At 33.8% G+C, this 20538-nt stretch overlaps 1 protein-coding gene across 1 annotated transcript in view; it reads right to left on the bottom strand.

Moving 5' to 3' along the window:
- LOC116275296 (protein FAM83B) overlaps nucleotides 1–20538 on the bottom strand; it is a 96391-nt gene that overhangs the window by 14339 nt on the left and 61514 nt on the right. The window contains exons 3-4 of the mRNA XM_031667139.1: nucleotides 2044–2208; nucleotides 946–1070 (exon numbers count right to left, since the gene is read on the bottom strand). Of these exons, the coding sequence (XP_031522999.1) occupies nucleotides 946–1070; nucleotides 2044–2208 (290 nt within the window). The remainder of the gene's footprint in view (nucleotides 1–945; nucleotides 1071–2043; nucleotides 2209–20538) is intronic.

Genomic DNA, 20538 nt, shown 5'->3' with positions numbered 1-20538 from the left:
CTCCAAACAACATTTTTTTTTTTAAAAAGGTCCCGAGCTTAAAGAGAGGGTTAGCAGAAAGTAGCAAATCAAGTCCTAAAATAATAGTTAACATTAGGGGTTTGGGATGCATGAACTCATTTAATCCTCACAACAATGTCATGAGGCCAGTTCTATGATTCCCCTCATTTTATAGCAGAGGAAACTAAAGTGCAACCATATAAAGTAACTCATCTCAATGTGATACTTCCTTCTCATGCGCTTTCTGTTGCTAAGACAGGAGACAAAGGTTTCGCCTTACACAGTCGTGTTCACATCCATAGCTCTTCTGGATTCTTCCCTCAGTCTTTAATAATGAATCTACCCTGCCTCAGTGACCTGGCAGTTCATGGGTATTTGCTGGTGCTTTTATCTGCCTGTTTGTGTAGCCTCACTCTATATCTGATTCAGGACTGAAGCCAGGGGATTTATTTACAAAAGAATATTAGGGCAGGCTTACACTCTGGAGCCAGCCTCACCCAGACTGGGCTGCCAGTTCTGCTTTGATCAGATTCTTAAGAATACAAAATAAGAAAAATCCATTTACCAGATTATTTAAAGTGGTAACTAACTTATGCTTTCACAAACAATTGTAACTAAATTCATACTATGTAATGTTTCCATAAGGAGCAAAACCACTTGTAGTACCATAGAGGTGTAGGGAACCTTAGATATTGGTCAATGTCTTCATTTTCTAGATGAAGAATCTGAAGCTCAAGGAAGTTATATGATTTGCCTAAGATCTTAATGCTCCTTCGTGGCAGATTCATAACTCAAACCTAGGTCTCTAATCTCCCATGTAAGTGTTCTCTCTTTTTTTTTTTTTTTTTAACTTTTAAGAAAGAGTTTAACTGATTATGTTAAAATTTGAAACTAATAAATCATCTAAATGATTGATAACACTGAAGTTAAACACAATGATCTTACCTGTAAGAACCGTACATCACTTTCTGGCAGTCAACTAACAAAAATTTCTGTTCCATTTTTCCATGGAATTTTGCCCCCGTTTTTGAAAGATAATCTTGGCCTTTTACTGTTCGCACTCGAATATTCTAGAATTATATATAAATAAAAAGCAGACATTATGGGTAGGAAAAGAATATTTTGAAAACTAAAACCCATGATATAATCTTAATATAAAAAAAATTACTTCAGGTAATTTTTAAAAAACTCCCAAATATTAAATCCTAAGGAAAATAATCATTTAAAATATACGTTTCAACACAGCTTAAATAGGAGACTTCACTTTACATTTACACAGAATGGCATCAAAAATCACTCAGGCTCTGAGTATAAAAAACCTTTTTGGGTTATAATGCCTTGATCATAAATTAACTAAAATAAAAATTAACCTTTCTTTTAAAAAGTCAAAAGTAATAGAAAATACTACGCAAAATGATTCTGATAAGCAATACATGCTGAACCATAGACGCTTGTGAGTCACTGGTTTCAAAGCCGTGCATGCAAAACTGATGTATTAAATATTAATCAGTAAAAGCACAATATAAAACCCTCATGAAGGCCGGGCACGGCACTCATGCCTATAATCCCAGCACTTTGAGAGGCCGAGGTGGGTGGATCACAAGGGTCAGGAGTTCAAGACCAACCTGGCCAAGATGGTGAAACCCCATCTCTACTAAAAATACAAAAAAAAATTAGCCGGGCACGGTGGTGGGCACCTGTAATTCCAGCTACTCGGGAGGCTGAGGCAGGAGAATTGCTTGACCCAGGAGGTGGAGGTAGCAGTGAGCTAAGATTGCACCACTGCACTCCAGTCTGGGAGGCAGAGCAAGACTCCTTCTCAAAAACAAATAAACAAACAAACACACACTCTCATGAAGATGTGCTTTCAGTCACATTCTAAAAAGTACAGGGACCTTTCTGTGATCAGTCATTCCTTAACCTTAAATATGTATACTTTTTTTTCTTTTTAACTTTTATATTCATCTACCTTAATATGCCTTACATTTGACTGAGTTGAAAATGACACACAAATTACTTGAGGAAAAAACACAGAATTCTTACCCTGAGACGCTGAACTGAACAACCTTGTTTCTCAGTCATATTTAGAAAATGATTAAAATTGGACTCATCAAGCAGAATGTAAACAGATACTCCTCGAGTTGATGCCTCAACTATTTCTTTGAAAATGTCCACATCTGTAAATATATCCATCACTAAAGCAATGACCTGTTAAAGAAAAGAATATGAAACAATGTTAGATAGAGAAAGATTAAGAAACTGCTTATTTTCAGTAAAGGTCAGATAAAATTTTAAAAAATCAAATGCACAAATGTACAGATGTATAATATATATGTATATACAAATATTCATTTCATTTTCTAAAATGGAAGATAAAACCATATTAAAATAAGCAAATAACTATATGCAGATTTGTAACACTAAGTCATTTTCATATTAGCTTTAATTTAAAGGAAATCTGCATTTCAGTAAGATTTTGAAAAATGGGGGAATCCAAATCATGGATTTCAAGACTGCCCATAAGGTAGACAAACAGGACAAGGTGGAAACCAGTGTTACTATTTTTCTAAGAGACATTTCCAGGGGAAAGTAGGATTTTTTGAATAGTTGTTAAGAATAAAGGTCTTAGGGGAAGTGAGACAGAGAAAAAACTATTCTAGAAATAGAAATATACCTAGGAAAGGATGAAAGATGGAGAAAGAGTATAAGATGATTTGAAGACCAAAAAATTAAATATACAGTTGCTCCTCAGTTTACTGGGGGAATGGTTCTAGGACATCTGCATATACCAAAATCTGCACATACTCAAGTAGACAGTCAACCCTGAAGAACCCATGTATATGGAAAGCAGGACCTCCATATATGCAAGTTTCATGCCCCTTAAATACTGGGGTATTTTATCCATGTTTAGTTGAAAAAAATCTGCAATAAGTGGATTGAAGCAGTTCACACCCATGCTGTTTAAGGGCCAAATGAACTTGCCTAAAATTGTTTAACAGATAATATAAGCAAAAGAAAAAAAGTGAATTAAAAAGGTGATATAATTGAGAAGGAAAATGCCCTAAAGAACAGGTCCCTAAGATGTAGAGTCTGTGTTGATTGTTGGAATGAAAGTAAAATAATGCTAGAAGAAGGGGAAAAATCATTTAAGTGGTTGTCCACCTTCTATGTGCCAGGCATATTTATTGAGCACCTACTATGGGCCATGCAAGAAGAACAAAATCCTGCCCTTATGAACCTTACATTTTACTGGGGGAAGACATAAAAAGTAATAAAGATAATACATAAGTCAATTATGTAACAAGCTATAGGTTTTTTGGGGGAAAAAAAAATAGAGCAGAATAGGGGATCATGGGTTCCTGGAAATTCAGGAGGAGTTTGAATGTTTCAGGGAAGGTCTCTTTGAGAGAGTGTCCTTTGAATAGAATTTAAAGGAAATGACATTTTCCACATTGATATCTTCAGGAAGACTGTTGTAGGCAGAGGAAACCAGCAACTCTGCTCTGGCAATCCAAAAAACAGAAAGGAGATAGCAGGAATGAAATGAGAATGGGAGAGTTATCACAATGTCTTAAAGGCATTAAAAGCCCTTTTTTTTTTTTTTTTTTTTTTTCCTGAATAAGACTGCAAGCTATTAAAGGACTTTGAGTTGAAGTAATAAAATGATCTGGTTATGTTTTGAAAGGATTGTTCTGGCCACTGTGTTAAGAACAGGCTTTAATAAAAGGTAGCAAGGATGGAAAACAGGGAGGCCAGTTAGAACTATTGGGGCAACAGAAGTGGGAGGTGATAGTGTGTAGGACCAGGATGGTAGAGTCAGGGATGAAAAGAGATGGTCAGATACTGGATATCTTTGAGTCTAAAGGTCTTGTGGATGGATTGATTATAAGGTATGAGAGAAAAGAGAGAAAAAGTGAGGAAGACCAAGGATCAAACCCTGGGACACTCCAAGTTAAGAAGTCTAATACCAGAAAAATTCCCAGCAAAGCAGATTGAGGAAACAAAGGGCAGGTGGAATCCTGAACACCAATAAAGACAGTGCATTTGTAAGAAGGAAGGTGAACTTGAGAGGTTCCAATCCTACAGCTAGGCCAAGAATAGTTTTAGTGGAGATGGAACAGCAAGAGCCTCAGTGGAAGGCATTTAAGAGAGAATTGGGGCAGACACTAGACATTGAAGATACAGAAAACCACTTTTGTCTAATTTGGCTATAGTTGGAAGCAAAGCAATTGAGCAGTAGGTGGAGGTAGAGCTGAATCAAAAGAAGTTGTACTTTTTATTTTTTAATTGACATAAAATTGCATATAATCATCATGTACAACATAATGTTAAGATAGAGATTCAATCTAGGTGTCTATCAACAGATGCACAAAGAAAATGTGTGTGTGTGTGTGTGGGGGGGGAGGATATAAATGAATACTATTCGGCCATAAAAAGAATGCAATTATCCTATTTGTTACAATGAATGAACCTAGAGGGCATTATTTTAAGTGAAATAAGGCAGACACAGAAAGACAAATACTGCGTGATCTCACTCATATGTAGAATCTAAAAATATTCTAAGGTGAGAGAAATAACAGTATGTCTTTATGCTAATGAAATGCTACAGTAAAGAGTAAAATTAATAGTGCAAGAGAAGGTGGGAGGTGAGGTGGAGAAGGGGAGAATTTCTGGAACAATGTCTTTTAGTAGACAATAAGGTATAGAGTCTAGTGCAAAAGTAAATAAAATAAAATAAAATGAAATGAAATAAAATAAAATAAAATAAAACCATAGCACAAAGAGTAAAGACCAGTAACTGATCATCTGTTATATGAAGACAGAGGGCCAAGTATAAAGGTGCAGATGCTCGTGGGGGAGACAGTGTGGCAGTGGTGCTGTAGATGTTCTCTTCTGAGTTCTTTGATTTTCTCAGTGTAGTGGGAAGCAAGGTCTTCAACTTAGAGTGAAGATTCTAGAAGACATTTTAAAGATCTGAGGAAAAGGTTACTATGTAGTCATCTAGGAGAGTACAAAATAAAATACACTAAGAAAATATAATATGGTTGCTGGTTAGCTTTAGGGCTCACCAGGTCATAAATTTAATATGGGACCAGTCAATGTGGTTGTAAGTTATTCTTCAACCCTGTTTGGTGGCAAGGCTATAGAAATGGAGTAGGCAGAGTTTGATTTAGCCATGGCTGTGGTTCTGCCATGAGTGTATAACAAATTAAAGGAGGGCAAGGAGACTGAAGGTGTATATACTATGGAGTGGCTGAAATGATTGATCATGGGCTTTAAGTTTGATATAGAAAGGAGAAAAGATGTCATGAATGTGAGAGGCAGTGAAATGAGGGTAGGATAAATGAATTTTAGATCTTGCTGGCATTAAAGAACATTAGATATTAAAGGATTATTGTTAAAGATTGAATATATATCTTATCTTTAAAATATACATGTTAATATAGTTATAGATGAAAGCATCATGCCTTATATTTACTTCCCGTTATAATGGATGAAAAACATGGCCATGAATGATAATTGTTGAAGCTAGTTGATTGTACACAAGGGCTCCATATACTATTCTTCCTACTTTCAAAACTATTACTAGTATACTCCATATACTATTCTTCCTACTTTCAAAACTTTTTATAACATAAAGCTTAAAATATTGAAAAGACAATAATATATTTTACTAGCAGTTACTAGAGATGATAAGCCAAAAATAGAAGTAGAGGTGGTAGTCAGATAAATAGTGTTGAAAAGAGTGACACAGACCAGAAAACAAAAATTGTAAAGAAATGAGGGGGAATGGAATGACCTAAAAATAGGCGCATGGCAATATACAGCATAATGTAATGGATACACTGTGAATACGTTAGAAGATGAGCAAAGTTATGGATAATATATGAAATAATTTTTATTTACTCTAATTAGAGTGTTTAAACAAAATTCTGGACCATGCTCAAATTCTATCTGTGATGACATTCTTCAAACTACCTGTGAAACATACTCCAATCAGATTTTCTCTAGAAAGAACAATTTCAATCATTCCAGTAGCTTTTCACAATCTTTTTCTTGTTTGTAAATGGTATGAGGAACCAGATGAAGGGAGAAACTAGTGATAACAATCTCATCCATGTTTGAGAATATTTTTCATAATGTCAAATATACAAAAAGTCTTAAAATTGTACCCCCAAATTATTAATTTAATGCATTAGCTATGCATTAAGGAGGGGTGTAATGATATATAGGCATTAAGATTTTTTTAAAGTCCATATTATACATTTATTTTACAAAATAACTTTCAAAAACATATGTCTGGTGCAGTCTGGTACTAATTTTTTTAACCAGAATTTTTTGAATACAGAAACAGTATTGTACAACATGGTATTCTTTAATTAGCATATCTAAAAATTTATTTTTAATTTGCCAGATAGTCTCATGTAACACATTACTTTAGACTTTGGAAGTGAACAAAAACACATTACTAGGATACATAAAGGGTTTTGTTTGCAAAAAGTAATTGAAGTCACTCAGCCAATGGATGTTTCTGTCACACTAAAGGCAGAACAAATGACAGTCTTTCTTGCATGACAAATAATACGCTGGATCAGGATCCAGGAGACTAGATTACCCATCTCTGACAAGCTTATCTGATGTCAATGAAGCCAGGTTGCTTTTCAGGGCTTCTGTTTCTTTGTACTCTAACTTGATGTGTGGAAAAATTACATGAAATCTACAGTAACTTTTAGCTAAGCTGCAAAAGGCAAAATAAAACGTAACTTTTTTAAAAAAAATGATGGGTTACATTCCTGGGAAAGAATAATAATTAGAAATGAGGTATGCCAAATCTGATCTGAAAGTATTACATGCTTGGTTAGTTATCAAAATTACACTGTGTTGCACACATGGCCACATGGCTACATGTAATTGAAGAAAAGTTATATGCCTGATTAGTATTAGGCTTTTCAAAAGGTACACCAATCGATTATATTAATACAGAAACCGGTCCTATTAATTGGTATTCATTAAAATACCATGACATTATATAGTTCTTAAATTATTTACTTGCTTCTTCATTAATTCTTGCCATGAATTCACAATTCTTGCATTATAATTTGAAAAGGTAAATAAATAAATGCATTCATCAGAAACATGAGACTTAGAAAACTTTTAGAATGCTATCCCAGGACATTTTTAAGATCTGAGTAAAACTTCACATCTTTTCGTATTAAAGGTTTCCGAGAACCTGACCCAAGGACATTCATCTTCACTCAACTTTCTTACAGTACTAAATTTTCCCGAAGTAACACAGACCCCAGAGGATACCGACAGTATATATTACATATATAGTCAATGAATATTTTGATAAGTTCATATGTATTACAAAATTTAAGGCCATTCAGGAAAGTACATAATCAAGTGTTAAGTAATACACGGGAATGGTAATTCAGAGAAAGAAAAAACAATAATCTATATGTACATGGTTGTAAAGGTGGGTATAGAGTAGAATGAAATAAACAGGCCTTCATGGATAAGCAGTAAATAATGAGTAAAATTATTTTTAGCCATCCAAGGTGAAAGGCTAGTACTGCAAAGATACAGAGGCAAAGGTAAAAAAGATGAGGGTTCTAACAAATGTTTATTGAATTAACATAAAGTTAAATACAAAGATCATTATGCTCACAAATAAGGAATATAGTTAGACAGGATTTATACAGATTATGAAAGATTTTGAAAATCTGATTCATTATTACATCTGGTCTGCAGACCAATATAAGTGCTAGAAAAGAGAATATCTAGTCAAAACTGTGTTGAGAAAATGTATCTGATAGTAATATGCATACTGAAAATATCTAAGTTCTACTGAGTCATACAATTGAATAAGATTGTGAAGCCTTCTGTATGATTTTTATTGTAATTTAATAAATGCACCAAATAACCAAAAAGTGTGGTAGAAACCAGTGATAAGAAAAGTGAAAATAAATGTCAGATTTCATAGAAAATATTCATCAGTGTTGACATTGAAAACTTGCATTTCCTTACAAATATGCTTCACTATTTTCAATATTTTATGTTGAACCCTACATTGCTTTTCCCTTTGAAGTCTATTATAATACAGAGCTATTAGCAATATGCTTTGGTATGACCTAGATACTTAATGAAATATAGGTGTACCTTGGGTTAATGTTCTTTAGTCACACAACTGTCATTATCACCCTCACAATTGAATATTATTCAGACTTCTTTTGTAATTGCCTAAATAGAGACAGGAGGATTTTTTTTTCAACAGAAGAAAAACTCAGAGGGAGATCAAATTTAAAAAAAAAAAAAACAAAACAGATTAATGGAGCTCTAGAATAACATTAAAACAAAATTCAACACAACTGAAAAACTTTTAAGAATTCAATAAAAGAAATAAAGGGAAATGATCACTTAAGGGACATATATTTCCAAGTCTGTAAACCCTGTCAAAAGCAATCTGCTAAATGATTTCAGAAAAAAAAAAAAAATGAGGCTGATATAAAGAAGTACCTTTGGCCCAAATCCTTCTATAGCCTAAGTAAGAGTATCCATTTTGCATGAAATTTATATATAATATACTGTGTGCACTATAGTATTGCTTACTAACTCATGGCTTTATATTATGGATGTATTAATAATTTCTCAGATATTTAAGAATCTATCCTAACTGCTATATCTATATATCTACTGGTTTGGTCTACCATAAATTAAGTGATTCTGGGAAAGTCACTGAAATGACTTTGAGTCTCACACACCTCTAAATATAACAAACAAATAAACCAGAGAATATCTTGCATGCACCAGGTTCGAAAATTTTATGTTTTCAATAATCATTCATTCACTCCATATTATGATGGATAAAATAATATAAATAGACATAGATTTCAAGCACTACCATAAAAGAGTATTACAGTTTCATTTATATATATTAAAACATGAGAACTGAGTCACACTAGACATATTGCTAACTTATTATTCAAAACTGATTTATATATTACTAGGGGGATACAAACAAGACTTGATAACTATAATCCTAATTATCTAGACTTTGTAAATAATGAGATCTCAGTAGTTTTTAGTAATTGGATTAAAAGGTACATTGTACATAGCTTGCTTGGTGAAAGCAGGGAGCAAATCTAGAGTATTGTAATAAAAGTCAATTGGAAATGTAAAGGGCATGTTTGGGTTCCGTTATGGCAACAGTAATCTATAAAATGAAAGTGTATGGCAACTCAGAAGGGAATTTGTATACATTATTTTCCACATGATTTGCATCACATCATAGAACTGAAAATACTTATTACTACAAAAATAAATCACGTTTTTACCTTTGTCCAATTTAAAGAAATCTTTATATCAGCTCTGTACAAGTAAGCAACTTTGATTTTTAAAGTAACTTTTGCTCTAATAAGGAAATCTACAAGGAATTAGGAGGAAAAAGAATGAGGAGTAGGCCTAAAAGAAACTGCAAAGACGAGTCATAGTTTTATTTTTACTGATTTCAACAATTCAATCATCTTTCATGTTCTAACTTCCTCGGTACTTCCTGAAAAGTTACTTTGTTTGAAACTTGGTCTGGTAAGTGTCCCAAGCATGGGCCCTCAAAGCCAAGATGTCAGAGGGTAATTAGTGGTGGAAAAATGAGCTCAAGACCCCTCAGCCTCTCCTATATTAGAATAATCTAGCTCTGTGATCACACAAACAATGCACCTTACAAAGCATAAAAGGAAGCTCTGCAGAGAGTTACACCATTTGAGGGGATGCTGGAAGACAGAGAGGAGGCAATGTCAATGGCAATATTTAGTTCAACCAGAAAACAATTAAAATGCCCCTAACTTTGTGCACAATCTAACTCTCAGTATGTCAGAAGGATGTTGATATGGTTTGACTGTCTCTCCATCCTAATCTCAGCTTGAATTGTAGTTCCCATAATCCCCATGTGTTGTGGGAGGGTCCTGGTGGGAGGTAATTGAATCATGGGGGTGGTTACCTTCAAGCCGTTCTTGTGATAGTGAATGAGTTCTCCCAAGATCTGATGGTTTTATAAGAGGCTTATCCCCGCTTCACTCTGCACTTCTCCTAGCTGCTGCCACGTGAAGAGGACCTGTTTGCTTTCCCTTCTGCCATGACTGTAAGTTTCCTGAGGCATCTCCAGCCCTGAAGAACTGTGAGTCAATTCAACCTCTTTCCTTTATAAATTACCCAGTCTGGGGTATTTCTTCATAGCAGTGTGAGAATGGACTAACACAGATGTTCTTTAAAATAAAGATGTGTGCTGTATTACTACAGAGTTAGAAATCCCAGTGTTTTCTGACTTGCTGCTATTGAAGAATCAGGGCCAGTTTTAGTCAAATTCTGACAATATTTGTAAAAATGTAAGGAGAAATATATTTGAAATTAATAATAGACTTGACTAAGAAACTATGAAGCATTCATAATTTCTCTCTCTCTCTTTTTTTTTTTTTAGATGGAGTTTCGTTCTTGTCACTCAGGCTGGAGTGCAATGGCATGATCTCGGCTCACCACAACCTCCGCCTCCCGGGTTCAAGCGATTCTACTACCTCAGCCTCCCAAGGAGCTGGACTACAGGCGTGCACCACCACACCCGGCTAATTTTTGTAATTTTTTTTAGTAGAGATGGGGTTTCACCATCTTGGCCAGTCTGGTCTCGAACTCCTGACCTCATGATCCACCTGCCTCAGCCTCCCAAAGTGCTGGGATTACAGGCGTGAGCCACCGTGCCCGGCCAGCATTCATAAGTTTTCAAAGTGTATGTTATAGTATTCTAACACTTCATTACCATAGAATCACTTCATTAAGAACGAGTATCAAAATATAATATTTATATATGACTTTTTTCCTTCATTCTCAATTTTATTATTAAAATTGTCAAACCTACAGAAAAGTTGAAGGAATAATACGAGTATCTATAACTCATCACCAATATTTTTAAATGTTAAAATTTTGCCATATTTAATTTTACAGGTATTTATTAAGTGACATGGGCTCAAAATTCAGAGTAAAAACAGATACATTTGATATGGCTATATTTTTTAATGACAGTTAGAGAGAGGGTTTTGGGTGGATTCATAAGGCAACTTGCTAAAACAGAAGAATTTTTTATGAGACTTTTTAAGCCATGCATTGAAAGTAATAAACATTTTTCTACTTAATTTCTTAATAGCTTACTATTAATTTTTCAATTTTGCACTATAACCAAATGTGTAATTGGTCATTTTCACTGGTGCTATTTAAAAGAAAACTTATTATGGAGAAAATGAGTATTATAATAACTGTTATTTTAGATTATTAATTTGAACCAAGAAAAGCTACTCAAAATTCTGACCAAGAAGGTAAAAATTCTGAACAAGAAGGCAAAAATTAGATCATATATTTTTAAATTTTTCTCTAGCTCTTTTTATTTTCACCAATCATGAATATAGGCATGCATTAAAATGAGAAATTATTAAATTATTAATTTAATTATGTAAATAAGACATTGGGAAGGGAATATTTAAAAGTGGAAATTAAAAAAAAATTATTTTAGAGTTAAGTGAAAACTTTAGTTGTAAATAAAACCTCTGGGTTAGACTAAACCATATCTGATCTTTCTAAACATGTGTTTTGTAATTATTGAGTTAGATCTTTCCATAATTAACCGTACAGCTTGAGAGTACTTACTCTGTTATACCTAGTTTCTAAGGTAGTTATAACTGATACATTTCAGGTATTCAATAAACTTTGGTTGGGATGCAGTGTCTGCATGGCACCTGTTCTCAAAGAGTACACAGTATTGTGAGACTCATTAATAGAACTATAAATCATTATGACATTTGCCATAAAATGTACATAACACAGTAGAACAAACTACTGTAAGGGAATAATTGTTGATGACTAAGAATTATGTGTCATCAGTACCTACAGCCTACAGTGAGTGAGGCATCCCTGTGGATCTTGTTTAATAAGGGAAACGAGACTGTCTTCTAAGAATTAAATGTCAACAAATGAAAGCATTCAAAGTCCCTTAGCAGACAGCAAGGTCTGCAAGATGTAATAATAGCCAGATGAAAGATAGCAACATAACATATAAAAATCGACATTTCAGTAGAAAAATGTAGAACTTGGTTGGTAAGTCATGCAAATAGAGTCACAGAGACAAATACTGCCCACATTCATCTGTGTACTATCCAGAAGAGAGGAGGGGTATCAAAAGGCATGAACTTGATCTTTCTATAATATTGGCTAGGTATATTTGGTTTGATAATGGCATCAGAGCCAGATGCATTTTAAACATCCTATTAGCTCCTCTTGTTCTGATTTTATAGCCTTCAAATATATTGGGACTTAGTGTGTATATTGCCACAAAGAGAGACTGAGCCAGTTGGAAAACGCAAATCTGCTAGGATATTGAGCACTTACAATTGGCACTGTAAAATGAAATTATTTTGTCAGACATCCACGTTCCAAGCTTAGTCAATATGAGTTTGTGAATCAGGCTTTTAATTCTTAAGTGTAAGGTTCAGATTCTGGACTTTGGCAAAGTAACTACAGAAAAAAAAAAAAAAAAAAAAAAAAAAAAAAAAAATTCCCCCAAGATCTCTTGGTAGGTAGCTTTTTCTCAGTAATGTAATTATCCATGGTCCTGAGATAGCTATTATCTGATTTTGTACTTTAGTGATACAAACGGGTTTCTCTCATGAAAAAAGGAGTGAATGGCAGTGCAGGCAGAAAGAGAAAGAGGGAGGAAGGAGTAAAAATTCCTCTGTGTAAGGAAAATTGTAAAATAGTGCATGAAGAGGAGTTTGGGGAATAGGAACAGAAGCTTTAGGAAGGTTGAGCAGCAAAGCAGCACTACAGCAGAAACAGCTAGAGGCCCAGTTTGTTGGGAAATGGAATTCTATTAAGAAAGAGATGGCTATAAAGCTAGAAAGATTGTAATGGTAATTTTGGCCGATTGCAGAGGGAAGTCCTTGAATGCTAGGCTAACTATGGATTCTATAAGGCACAACAGTGAACCATTCAAAACTTTATAGTCAAAGAATTACATGATTAAAACAATACCTGAGAACATTAATGTGTCTGTATACAGAGGATGAGTTAGAAATGTGAGTTTCTGCCAGTAGGTAGAGGAGTTAAGGGGTTTCAGTCCTAGTCTAGCACGAGATGCCAACGTGGATGGTGAAAGCAGGAATTAAAGGGTTGGAGGTAAAGTTGTAAAGGATGATGTGACAAGACTCATTGGCTAATTGTTCTAATGGACAACAGAGAAAGGATAGACAGAAATCTCTAGGGTGTAGAGACCTAAATTACATGGAGAATTATTGTAGCATTATAAGAAAACTTGAAATTCAAAATTAGATTTTCATTTTTGTGTATAAAGAAAGCCATCAGACTAAGTCAAAACAATATGATAAAAAGTTGTGTTACTTTTTAATCTACCTACCATTCATCCATCTATCCATCCACACATCCACCCATCTAACTATCTATGCTTTTTTTTCTTTTTAAACCATAGAAACTCGGGAATTTTTATGCATAAAAACAGGTGCATGAACATCAAAAGAATAAAATGGGAAAGAGGTGATTTGCTTGATGATAGAAGATATCAGTGGCAGCACAATGACATGGCGTAAGCACAAGAGAAAAAGTCTGCCTTAGAATTAAGTTATACAAATATGCTAAAACTATAGGGAAGAAGAGAATGGGTCAAAATGAAAAGGCATATTTCGGTGGTGAACAGGACATAAAGGAGAAATGGGAACCAGATTAGGTGACTGTCACTTGATGCCATTAACATACCACTCATGATTGGAGGTAAAGTTTTCCTTTGGGTGCAGTCAGTGAGGGTTCAGATTGTGGGCTTGCCAGGAAGTGAAAAAGATCAGATTAGCCGCTCTGAGAAATACAATAAGACTTTATAAGAAATTTTTAAAGGGTTGGCAAAGCTCAGTAAGAGCCCAACTGAGATTCAAAAATGTAAACTTGAAGTGCACATTTTTTACAAATTTTTTAGACATTTTCCAGCAAAGCTCAACAAGCCTGGAGTGCAAGCAAAGGCAGCAGGAAGTGGGTTTGACTCAGGATTAGGGGTTCCTCAGGTTAATAGACAGATGGGTTCTAACACAAATGACCAAACAGCATCCAAAGAGACTGACGGATGGATAAGAAGAATTTGAAGAGACCAGAAATCAGCATAAGAAAAAAATTCAAACTCAGTGGGTTTGATGAAAAGTGACCTCTAGGGTGAGACAGAATTTAAGTGCTAGGTTCAATATATAAATAAATAGGTTATTTTTTATTATGTCATGAAACTTGGCATTTCTAATATGTAACATAAACTTAAGGTTTTGTCCTTTCTAGCAGCAATGTTATGCAGCACATAATTCATGAATAAATTCTAGTTTTTCACAGTACTCTGCTGATGTTAATAGGAACACACCCATTGGTATCTTATGTTTAAAAGACACCTAGAAAACAGAAAATACCCCACCACTATTTACCGAAAAAGGAGAGAGAAATTTGTAGATTAAAAGATTACTAAGAGGCATATCAACAAAATGCAACGTGTGGACCAGAGCTTGTTTGGATTTCAGCAAAACAACTGTTAAAAGACATTTAGGTAACAATCAGGAAAAGATCAACACTGACTGGATATGTGATAATATTAATGATTATTTTTATTCTTTAGGTTTGATAATTACACATGGGGTATGTTTTCAAAAGCTGTTTTTTTAATATAAAAAAGACAATCACATTGAAACAATTCAGATGAAATTAAAAATATATGATGCATGAAATTTGCTTTAAGATAATTCAGCAAGAGTGGGAGATACGAAGAAAACAAAATTGACTACAAGTTGATAATTACTGAAACTGATTCTTCATATACATATGTTTGAAAACTTCCATAACAAGATGTTAAGCATTCAGTGACCTATCTTAGCTTTCACTCCATCTATCTTATTCCTCTTCTCATGTTTTTTTATTTTTTTTATTTTTATCTCTCCTTAACTCGTATATAACATTCTTGCTAAATGTTCCCTTTTTATTTTTGTTCTCATTCTCCCTAAGTCACCTTTCAGTACTTCCTTTTCTTCCACAAGTGTCTGTCTCTGTGTATGTATTTGAATCTGGGATCTGCCATTTTCTACTGGGGTAAACTGAGAGAAGAAAGTTATCTCTCATCTATATTTATATATATATATCTCATATATATTCTTCATCTATATTTATATATGATCTCTCATCTATATTTATATATAGATCTCATATATATTTCCTCATCTATAAAGTCAAGTAAATACTTCCTGCCCCATGGGATTATTGGGAAAATTGAGATTATGAATACCAAGTTGTTACAGCAGTAGCGTATGGTAAGGAAGCACTAAGTAGTGGCTACTATGAATAAAAATGTTGGTGACAACATAACTTGAAGAATAGAAATTGATAGTTCCACACGTAAAGAGAAGATTGGTGAGGTGTTTCACATTTCTCAAGCCATTATTTTTAATTTATGTTGACCTTAACCAAAAATTCTTCCAACAATTAACACAACAAATATGGCAAAACAAAACTTTCTACTCCCATTTTAAGAGGTTGCATTCTTTACTTGGGTGATAATTGTTTCACTTTGATGTCAAGTATAAACAATTAACTAACCTAGCACAAAAAATCAAATATACTGCATAGCAAAAATACAGTCCTATTCATTCTTTAGTAATTTCCATTTTAATAAAAAACTTACATATAAAGCAGTTACATTCAAGTCATAAATTGGTAAAGTAGCAATTTTGTATTTAATATAATATATTCCTACATCTGTACCCAACAGTCAATTTCTGTCTACCTAATCTCCTGTTTATTTCACTCCACTATTCCTCATTCTTCTCTTGGATATTTTCACACCAATAGCTTTCGTAAATTATGCATTATGCTTCACTTTCAAGCCTGAAACTTGAAAGACAGCATACCTTTGGTGGTAGAAACATTGGTTCTCAAAGCTAAAGATGTGAGAAATCAATTTTCAGGGGGCCATCAAGCTAAACTGAACAACTTTAGCCATGTTACTTAGAATACTAACTGAATATTCCTCTCACAAATATTTAACAACTAATGATAAATGAAAACAGATAATCTATAAACAGATAAATAATATATAAATATACAGTTCAAATTATAAAACTTAGAAGATTTTTTCAATTGGGCTGTAAGATGTAGAGTTCGTATTTTATTAACAATTTCTATTTTCAAGTTTTCAGGTAATGATTAAGATCTCACTGTCAGAATCCTTTTTTTTTTGGCTGGGAAAATTATGAAGGATAATTCACTTCCTTTCCTAAAGCAGGTTCATAAAAAAGACATTGTCAGTGTTCTGATTTGGAAGGTTGCTTCTGTTTATTATGTATTTTACATCTAAAAACTGACATTTTATTGAAATTGAGATTGCCTATATCAAAAGCTAAAATAACCACATTTACTCCAACCATTTTCATGACCTTAAACCAAATTGTTTTATTTGTGAAATTCAAAAACTTTCATAGCCTTATGTATCACGCTTGATTGATATTCTAAAAAAATATGTTATTTGAGAAAATAAAATATGCTTTATATAAATATATCCTCAAGCAGACAGTTAAGTTACAAACAGAGGGATCATGAAATATAATGATTAAAGAACAAGAAAATGAGACAAAGAGGGCAAAACATAGAAAAATAAGTATAAAAATTATCTTGGAGCAATACATTAAATGTGGTTATTGTACCACAAATGTAAAATGGCATTTAAAAACTTACTTCAACTTTACATATTTCCAAAGGCTGAATAATTTCATCTTTCATACATAAGGACACAAATAATATTAAAAAGATAAATCTATTGTGATAAGCAACATTCAAATTAGAATTTCAATTTGGGCAAATGAAATATTTTGAGAAAATTTAAATATGCCTATAATTTGGATTTCTTGAGACTTCATTTTCAGAAACAGATTAAATGGCAAGAGAAAATTATATCAGATGACCAATAAAAATCTCAATAGTCACAGCAAAGGAAAAATTATCCAAATTACTAAAATGTGAAGCAGTTCAGCAAAAAAATCTAACCTTTAAGCTGTTATTACTGACTTTACCAAATACAACAAAGCCATATACTAAGAAGGGGCCCAAAGTACTGTGTCATCTGAGAGGAGGGAAGAAAAGGGTTTTGTAAAATATTCTTCTGAATTTATAATTCATGACAGTATGTAACATATTCAATAAAATATTTAATTTTAAAATAAACTACAATTTGTGAGCATCTAAAACAGGCTCCTAACCTCACTTTCTGAGATAACCTTATCACTAATTATCCAATTAAAAGATCTTCTCACTGCTTTTTTAGACTTAATGTCAGACTGCCTTTTTTTTTTTTTTTTTTTTTTTTTCCTTTAACTCAAACTTCCTAAGTAAAGTTAGGGGCATTTCTTTCAATTCTAACATCTGGATCAAAAAACAAAGAAACAAATAGTTGGTAACATTCTATATAAAAAATGTATAAAATATTTTTCTATTACACACACACACACACACACACAGGCTGTGTGTCATTCTCTATTCCTCTCATGCTCACTCTCTCTGTACCCCCAGAAGAAAAATGATAGAAAACAGACTAAGAAAAGAAAAATAACCATAATTTTACAACCAGGAAAAGTGATTCTTTTCCTTTCATCTTGATATAGGTATATTTTTACAAAGCTGAGATCATCTTATGCATGTGATAATTGTATGTTGCATGTTTATCATTATAGTATATTTTCTTATTACAAACTGTTGTTACATCCCATGTTTGGGGAAAAAACAGTTCTTCAAAGCAGTATGAAGAATGTAGTCTGCACACAGAAAGACCAATCATAAATCTGTTGCAGAAGTCCAGAAACGAGAATCTAACTTAATTGGCAAAGGGGATTCCATCATTCAGGATTCTGGCAGGAATCCAAATTTCCCTAAGAGATTTAATCCTGACATTTACGAAAATGAGACATTTACGAAAAGACTATTTACTGAAGTGTGAGCATGGCTAAGGAAACCAGCAAGGAAGACGGAACTCTGGCACTAGAGGAGTGAGGGAGCAAGAGAAAAAACAAGCAAGCAAATAAAGTGAACTCTGCCCCGCTCCAGTGTTCTACTCTCCTGCTGCCACCACCTATTAGGCAACCTTGTCACCACCAGAAAGGCAGGCAACAAGGAAGCCCAGGCAATGTAGTCCATGGCATCAGCCTTGGCAATTCCCTTTTTGAAAGGGTAGAGAAGGATGGAAAAATAGATCTGGTAGGGCGGGGACAGAGAACAGCATGCTCAGGGATGTAGAACAATGGACTCGGATTTCAGAGATATTTAGAAACTAGATGGCAAATATAAAATCTGACAATTAATTGGATGGTGGGGTACATGAGGAGAATGTATTTCCAGGTTTCTTGTTGGCTAAGTGATCGGTGTTGTCAATGACAGACATCTGGAGATTGATTGTTGGAAAGAATGCATCTGGCTTTGGGTCGCTGAGTTCCAGCCATCTATGAAACAGCCAGGTGGAAACTCATAGTGTGCTGGTTTTCATGGCCTGGGACTCAGGAGACAGCTCCTGGCCTCCAATTTCCAATCTATCTTTCAGATAAACTGGTTAAAAATAATTTATGGAATCATATATAAATTCTTTACAATGATATTCAGTGTCTATCAAAAGTTAACTTTTCTTCTTAGTTTCACACCTTACTGCATCTTCCATGTGTGCTGCTCTGATGGCCATGTACTTTCCCAGTATCATGCTCATGCGGTCCCTTTCTTCAGAAATCCCCGTCTTTTTTCTCTAAGAAAATTCAACTCATCTTTAAAGGCACAGGTCTCTGCAAGCCTCTTTGTAAAGCCTTTGCCAGTGCTCTGAGCCTAAATTAACTGCACCCTAATGTATGCTTCTCTACAGTTTAGGTATACTTTCAGTGGAGTGTTTATTTTATTCAGCCTTGTTGCTTACTTATTACTTTCTTGGGGGCGATAAGTTACTTGAGGGTATGTGTGGACCTAAGTCATTGTTGTATCCGATCCAATTAACTAATATAACTCAATAAAACTTATTATTCACTGTTATTTCTACAAAGCATCAGTACTTTCAAATACTAAACATGCAAATAAATATATTTAATGAATATTTCATTTTTTTTCTTTTGAATTCCTGAAACTTGTAATAATTTTCTAAATGAAGCAATGCCTCGGAAATCTCTCACAGTATTAGGTTGGTGCAGAAGTAATTGCGGTTTCATCATTGAAAGTAATGTCAAGAACCGCAATTACTTTTGCACCAAACTAATAGTTTCATTTGAAATCTACAGCATTCCAAGAGGGAGTTGGATTGGAATATACAGACTGTTATTACTTTGCTTGCTGGTCTTCTGGTTCTAGGTAATATTTTATGCATGAACACCTGTATGAAACAGCTAGAAGACTCCTAAAGGTCACCCGCCATATATTCAAATAAAGTATAACCTGAAATATATTCTAAATGCTACAAGTAATGAATGTAAAAAATATGAATCTTAGTAAGTTTGGAATAATAACACTTGCATTGTGGAAGGTATTGTAACAATCAAATTTCTCAAAACAGCCCTATAAGTTGTGTTAGACAAGTAGTATTATTTCTATTAATACAGACACACGCCAAAGACATCAGCAATAAAAGGCTAATTATCATAGAAACGAATTTTATTTAACATCACAGAGTAGTGATAAAGTTATGACTAGAACTAGTTTTCTTCTAGATCAGTACTCTACTATTAAACTATATGACTCCAGCCGCCTACCAGAATCAAGGGAAAATGGGTATACCTGAGGGGTTCCAGAACATAGAATCCAAATTGATCACAGATGTATGGTTAATGCTCCATTAACAAGAAGGGTCAAGGAACAGTATGATTTAAAGTTGCATTCCTGAGGTACACCTGTACCCCATGTTCTGGAATCCTGCCTCAAACTACAGGCAATTTCCATGTTACCATCATTTGAGTGAAGCTAGTATTGAATTGTACATTGTCTCCAAGATGAGTTATAGCTGAAGCAAGTGTAGGACAGAATCTTAAGTCAGAGCTTCAATTATAAAAGCACCTAGACCCATTATGGATGATTTTTAATATAAGCATAAATGATATGAGATATAAAAACTATTGCTAGAAATTTTGTAAAACAGTATAGCTACAGGTAGTTATTTGAAAAATCCACCCCATTTTAAATTAGAAATTGTATAATTTCTAATGAAGAGAAATGATAAAATATAATTAATAATTTTTTAATTTAGAAATTAAAAATTAATCAGAATAAATCAGAAATCAGAAAGTGTTCATCTACGCTAAATGCATACAATATTTATAAGACGGATTTCAGAGTGTTTAAAGCAGCTCTTTTCCTTGGTAGTAGAATGATACTTCAGGAATAACTCTCAAAAATGAAAGAACCCTACCTATTCAAAGTTAGAATCTCAACAGTGAAAATACAATCGCTCATGGAAGA

This window comes from Papio anubis, chromosome 6 (assembly GCF_008728515.1).
Source record: "Papio anubis isolate 15944 chromosome 6, Panubis1.0, whole genome shotgun sequence".
NCBI lineage: Eukaryota > Metazoa > Chordata > Mammalia > Primates > Cercopithecidae > Papio > Papio anubis.
Note: the sequence above shows the minus strand (reverse complement) of the source record. Positions and strands in the feature narration are given on the sequence as shown.